General features: G+C 34.2%; 1 protein-coding gene across 2 annotated transcripts; it reads right to left on the reverse strand.

Moving 5' to 3' along the window:
• Positions 1–625: 625 nt before the first annotated feature.
• Positions 626–6,066, reverse strand: LOC108477399 (CBS domain-containing protein CBSCBSPB5-like). Of its 2 annotated transcripts, XM_053021877.1 has the most exons (15): positions 5,611–6,066; positions 5,378–5,514; positions 4,185–4,353; positions 3,852–3,981; positions 3,595–3,765; positions 3,371–3,449; positions 3,130–3,243; positions 2,913–2,979; positions 2,671–2,776; positions 2,527–2,585; positions 2,211–2,320; positions 2,000–2,124; positions 1,488–1,573; positions 1,299–1,388; positions 626–1,149 (listed from the first exon to the last, which is right to left on the reverse strand). In XM_053021877.1, the coding sequence occupies exons 2-15, from the start codon at positions 5,503–5,505 to the stop codon at positions 970–972; spliced, it is 1,614 nt and encodes a 537-aa protein (XP_052877837.1). In that variant the 5' UTR covers positions 5,506–5,514; positions 5,611–6,066; the 3' UTR covers positions 626–969. The 2 variants fall into 2 exon arrangements, with proteins under 2 accessions (XP_052877837.1, XP_052877838.1); XM_053021878.1 differs by lacking the exon at positions 5,611–6,066 and having other exon boundaries at positions 5,378–5,600.
• Between the last annotated feature and the right edge of the window lie 288 nt (positions 6,067–6,354).

A 6,354-nucleotide genomic window follows, 5' to 3' on the forward strand; every position in this document is an offset into this window, starting at 1 on the left:
ATTATGGCACGTAAAAAAATTACCGTAATAAATATATATTTACAATTTATTTTATTTTATCTTTATTTAATTAAGTTAATATCCAATTGTATCGTGATAGCAATGAAATGCTTAATACATTATATATATATTCAACCACATACCCAAAATCAGGCTTTTCAGAGCCGAGCCAACCACCAGCCGACAACTTTTGAAGAATTGGGCATTTTAGGCTTTGGGACCTTTTGAGCTTCTTAGCACAGTGAAGCATGCGGATTCAGATATTCAGAATTTACATAATATTTTATTTCCATCATTTTTATAATCATATGCATTGAATTTAAAGCGAACCCAGGGATTTAATATAGAATTCATTTTACTTTCTAGTATTTAAATTTTTATTTCACATCTATTTTAATTTTAGATATTTAAATTTATTTTATTTTTGCAAATAACAGAATTAGATATCCAAATTGAAATCAATAATATATTTTACTTTGCAAAATGCATATATTTATCAAATTCATCTATTCAACAGATAATGTAGATAGTAATATGATAAGCGGATTTGGACATAGGTATGATAAAAATTTGGATTATACTTAAAAAGAACAAAAAGAAGTTACAACAACAAAGTTGGGAGCTGTTTCTCGAAAATCAGAAACTACATTTCATGAAATGCTACAATTTATTTTGTTTATACAATGTGATTATTCCACCCTTTAACCCTTAAATAAGTTGCAAAAAAAAATTTCAGTGATAAACAATGGAGACAACCACAGTTTAGTTCAAATTGTATGCTATGCAGGTAGCAAAGAAGAACCAACCCACAAAGCAATGAAAAAAAGAACAAATGAATTTCTTCATTTCCATGCCAATGAGAGTGTTGACCTAATAAATCAGGGAAGAAATCTAGCACAAGAAATGCCTCAAAGCCAAGTTGACCTTTCAGTAATTTATAAATGAGGATTTTTCTTTTTCTCAGCAGTGCTAATTACCGGCTTTTCTCAAGTATGCTAATAAGCTCAGCCCAGCAACAACTGCAGCCCCGGCTGCAACCGCACTGTATGCAGCAGCCCATGCATCTGATTGAGCATAATCCAAACTTCCAGAACCTGAACCCCTTCGTCGATTTTGTTTTCCTGAATAATCTAGATGCAATTTCAAACCCTGCAAATTCATATTACAGAACTCTCAATGTGTTTCCAATCCAATTTGAAATGTCAAATCGTAATCATACATGCGTATATTATCATTTGAGAGTAACGGTGAATTCTACTGTAATGCTCTATCCATAAAAAGACAGTTTAGTTATATACCTTCCAACCAAGCAATTTTGCATGCTCCACAGCTGCTGCAAGATCATTGTCTGATGCCAGTACAACTTTGTCATGGTCTTCATCTTCATACTGCATAATATGCCGGCCAATTAGCATAAGATATATGTTAGATACCCATCATCTTCATCTTCTTCATAAACTAATAAATCTTTATTCCTAAATGCCTACCAGAATCTGAGGCACCCTGTTCCTGTCTATGTCATCCTCCAGCCTCTGAAGGATAGCAGTTATTACATCTGTCATACTTCGTGTATCTGTATTGCGGAGCAATAAGCAAAATGCCCATTAAAATACAATTTTTCTGGACCTAATAATAAGAAAACATGCAGGGTGTCGATGAAGAATTAGAACCCTCCTATAATATCTACTGAACATAATGCTCAAAAAATGTGGAAAAAGGCCTGCATGTCCACTAGAATAATGATCTCGATGAAGCACCACTAACCACATGTTAATCACACATAGATATTAAACATATGATTAGAACTTGGACCAAAAAAAAAAATCGAATGATCAAATCTTGGAGCTAGTTCATTTATAGGTGAACTTGTCAAGTTTTGGTTAGGCTGCACAAATTTTACAAGTTAATAGACAACAAAAGATTTGCACCTGTGCTGCATGCAAAATAAAGCACCATATTTCACGGAATTACTAGCTCATGAGCCGAAACAGTAGCATACCACAAATAAATCTATGCATTCGACCCCTTCTATCTTGTATTTTGAAACCAAACGTATTTGGCAAATAGGATGAAGGATAGGGAAGACATCTCCCTGTCTCAGAAGCCAGCTTCAAAGAACTTTCACTGAAACATCATCCAATCAATAAGTTAGTAAACAGAAACAGCAAAAATCACAACTATATAATCAGAGAAACATCAATATAGGAAACCTTCGAGCCTCATCATCATCTTCATTGGGTGGTAAAGCAATTGCAGAATCCCAAAACCTTTGCATCATTGTTGTGGTAGCCTCATTATTGATTCCAGAAGTGCTCCCAACCTGGTTATTGAAGAAAATAATAAGACCATTTCGCCAAGCAGAAGAAAAAAATAATTATATTCTTCTCAGAATTTTCAAATCCATTTACAAAAATATTTAAAAAAGTTTGTTAAGTGCTTTGGAATAAATATTCATACACTACAGCATTTATCCTGTAAGATTACTTCAAGAACATCATAACCTTGAAAGATATTGACTTGACTTACTGTGGCAATAGCGGCATGAGTTATGTGGATTACATCAACAATAGCAACAATCTCTCCATCTGCATACAACCATAGAATATTATTAAGAAGTAGTTTGATCTACATGCAACAATATATTCTTTGGAAGGTAGTAACTCATATCACCTCTATTTAGCACAGGAAGGTGTAAAAATTTCCCAACATGCATCTGATGCAAAGCATCAACAATTGATGTGTCCACTGTTGCACATTCTGGGTTAGGAGTCATGACCTATGCATCACATTAAGGGCAAAATGACTATAACTCAAGAATGCGAATAAGCTGCTACTAAAGCATATACGGTCAAGTCATAAGGATAAAATGCTGCTGACATAAGAACATAAAACAAGATCAAGGAAAAATTTACCTTCTCAACTGGGGTAGTCTCTGGAGGCAGATTTTGTGCTATTACCCGCATCAATATATCCTTTGAACTGTCAGAAACTCAAAGGCATAACTAACAATATATGCCAATGACACTATAACAATTATACGTAATAAAAACAGATTATAATACTCCTTACTTCCCTCCCTTGGCCACATAACAAACAATGGTGAATTGCAATTTGATTTAAAATACTCACGTTAAAATTCCTTGTGGTTTGTTATCAACTGTCACAACTGCAGAGCTTAATTGAGATTCAAGCATCTTTTTTGCAGCCACTAAAACTGTGTCATCAGGTGAAACTGTTACAATCCTGACAGATAGGCGTCATGTTAACCAATGCTACTCATAGTATGAAGTATGAACAGAATATCATTAACAGATACTGGATAAAGGACCAAAGGACCATATATATATATATATATATATGTATTACCTACTTTGGATTGTCTGTGATAATTGTAGACAGTGACGGCCTGAACATACGCTCACGAAGTGTCTCAATGAATGTATTCTGACCTGCATATCATCCAAAAGATTGCACAGATTTAAACTCGTTTGCTGATACCAAAACTAAATACACCATATGAATACCCAATGACCAAAAGCAAAAAAAGTACAAAAGCCACTCCATCAAAGACAAAAGAAAACATTATCCGCTAACCAGATATAGAAGTTCCCCAATTTTTTTCTACACCCTCAACAGCTGCAACAATGGCTTTTCCCTTTTCAGCTGCCCTTTCCATTCGAGCAATAGCATCGTACAAGCACTTAGCTATATCTAGTAAGGCAATAACTTCCCCATTCTGTACAACAGGCAAGTGTCTAAATTTTCCTGTTTATAATAAAATAAGAACATTAGATGGTAAAAGATGAAAAAATGTATCACATAAAGGTGGTTGCTCATCACAAAAGGCCAACCTTGCACCATCTTCTGGAGCGCCTCCACAGCAAGAGAGTCAGAAAGAACAAATACAGGATTCTTGGTCATCACTTTGGAAACGGGTGTCTCCAAATTAAGCTCCCGAGCAATCACTCTTGCTGTTATGTCCTTCAGACATTAAAAAATAAAAACTCCATAAATAAGAGATGTCGTAGTTATAGATTGGCAAAGGCCACTTGTCAAGCTCCTTAGATAGAATGGTCTAAGATATTCTATTCGAGTAAAGAAATTAAATCTTGTAGCTGCCTCAAATTGTTTGAAGATTTTGGTGTAAAGGAATTTGTTACAGTCCACAAGGATATAAGTCAAACCTTGTCTGTGAGGATTCCGCAAAGTAATGCATTAGAGTCAGTAAGCAGTAAAGCATCAACCTTACGAGCAGCCATCCTACGGCAAGCCTCATAAATGCTTGTACTATCAGGTACTGTCAAAGCCTTTGACAGCCGCAACCTCTTCACAGTACGCTCTCCAGAAAGTGACCTTTCAACATGCAATTTAAAACAAAAAGTTCCGTTACTACTTCTTTGAAGATAATATTTTATATTAGTTATCTGTACCAACTTTCATCAATAATTTGACAGAATGTATACATTTAAAACATGAATTTCCAAATATTTTCTTCAATGAACAAGACTAACAGAAAAAAATTACATGTCCACTGTTTTTGCAAGTTGCTACTCATTAGTAGCTTCTACTCTTGTAGAATTAAAATTTCAAAATAAAGAAGCCAAACATATTTCAAAGCAAAGAAAGGAAGGTTTGCGTTTAAAGAAGCAGAACTAGAAGAGAAACATATTGCTCCAACCCTTTCAACTTTGCCAAAGTACTTGTGTTAGACACATATTCTAAACCTCAAAGTGTGCACATCCTTATCAAGATAAGAGTATGAACCTCCAAAAAATAGGGAAATATTGAATGCTCCTATTTAGGATGTATTGCCAAGCAACATAAACAAAACATCCAAGGTAAAGAGGAAAAAGAAGATCATAGTTGCTCATGTTTTTTTAGCTCAAACCCTACTTAGTATACCACTCCACAGTCGATACGCTCTTCCTTTGCAAAAGACAACCTCCTAAAATATGTATACAATTCAGGCTTTCGAGGTAATATTCTAGAGCTAACCTCACGTTAGAAAAGAATAAACTCCGGAAACATTAGTATAGCATCATCCAGAACCAGAAGCGACCCACAAATTTTCCAACCAGGTATTCCTCGAAATATTTAAAGATTATGCAAGCAGTAGCAATTAAAGTAAAGATCCCTTAAAAAACTACTAGAAGAATATATTTTAAATGATTTACAGTCCTCCTTCAATCCACTCAAATTCAATAATCCCTTTTCTTAACAAAACTCCAACAAACTCAACTGTGCCTTTCACACATCATAGCCTAAAATTTTCCTTATCAAAAGCTTCAACAATTCGTCGAAATTCAGTTCAACTATTACTTTTCGTAAGGATAAATGAAACACAAGATTCGAAATGAAAAAAAAAAAAAAAGCTTACATAGAATGGGAAGATGGTACGAGTTTTCGGAAAGAGTCGGAACCTCCATTCTCCAACATTTTTTTCCTCCCTGATGAGACACTTACAATTGATAAACTTCGCCTCGACGAACCGCTTTGACTTTTCATCGCTAATACCTGCCAAATGCATAGCGTTTCCAGTTCGTAACATATGAAAGAAAAACGAATAGAAACAAGCTTTTTTTTTTTTTAAGTAATTAATTAACCACTTACCAAAATTAGAAACTTATTTGATTTCTACGTCGAAACAGGGGATTCCAATTAAAACGCTAAAACCTATCAAAATTGCAGCTCTAGTTTTGATTATAAACAAATTGAGCAGAGGTGAGGAGGGAAAATGAAGTAATAATAATAATAATAATAATAACAAACTGAAGACTCTTGGCTTCAAAAAAGAGCGGGGCAGTTCTTCGAGTTTCGTGAGTTTGACGATGAAAATGGAATAATCTTCGGTCGGAAATCCTTTTGGGAAAAAACTCGCCGGAAATTTTACCGACCGGAAAGTGGAGATAGAAGAGAGAACAGAGCCACGAAAACCCTAAGAAATGGGAATGGTTTGAAATTTGGGGGGAAGGAGAGCCAAACAGATTCTTCCACGTAGGCTATTGTTAAACTGAAATTGATCAAATTTGACGGGATTTTGTGAGGTTTCAAATTTTCGCGATTCTGCCCTTCAAAATTTTTTTCACGAATTTGCGAATATAATTACAGCACTTAAATCTTATTACGTAGCAGTAACAAAAGTTAACGACGGTAATACCATACAGACTAGCAGGTTATTATTACACTAATAACCAAAGGAGCTATTATATTATATTGTTTTTTTTTTGTTTTTTACTTTGTGTATTAAGTTAATATTTTATAAAGAAAAAAAGAGCAAAGGTTAGATTATGACAAGTGTCTATTGAATTATATTTAAAATTTAATAAATAAATAAATCTAACACATATAATTATC

This window comes from Gossypium arboreum, chromosome 11 (assembly GCF_025698485.1).
Source record: "Gossypium arboreum isolate Shixiya-1 chromosome 11, ASM2569848v2, whole genome shotgun sequence".
Classification (NCBI taxonomy): domain Eukaryota; kingdom Viridiplantae; phylum Streptophyta; class Magnoliopsida; order Malvales; family Malvaceae; genus Gossypium; species Gossypium arboreum.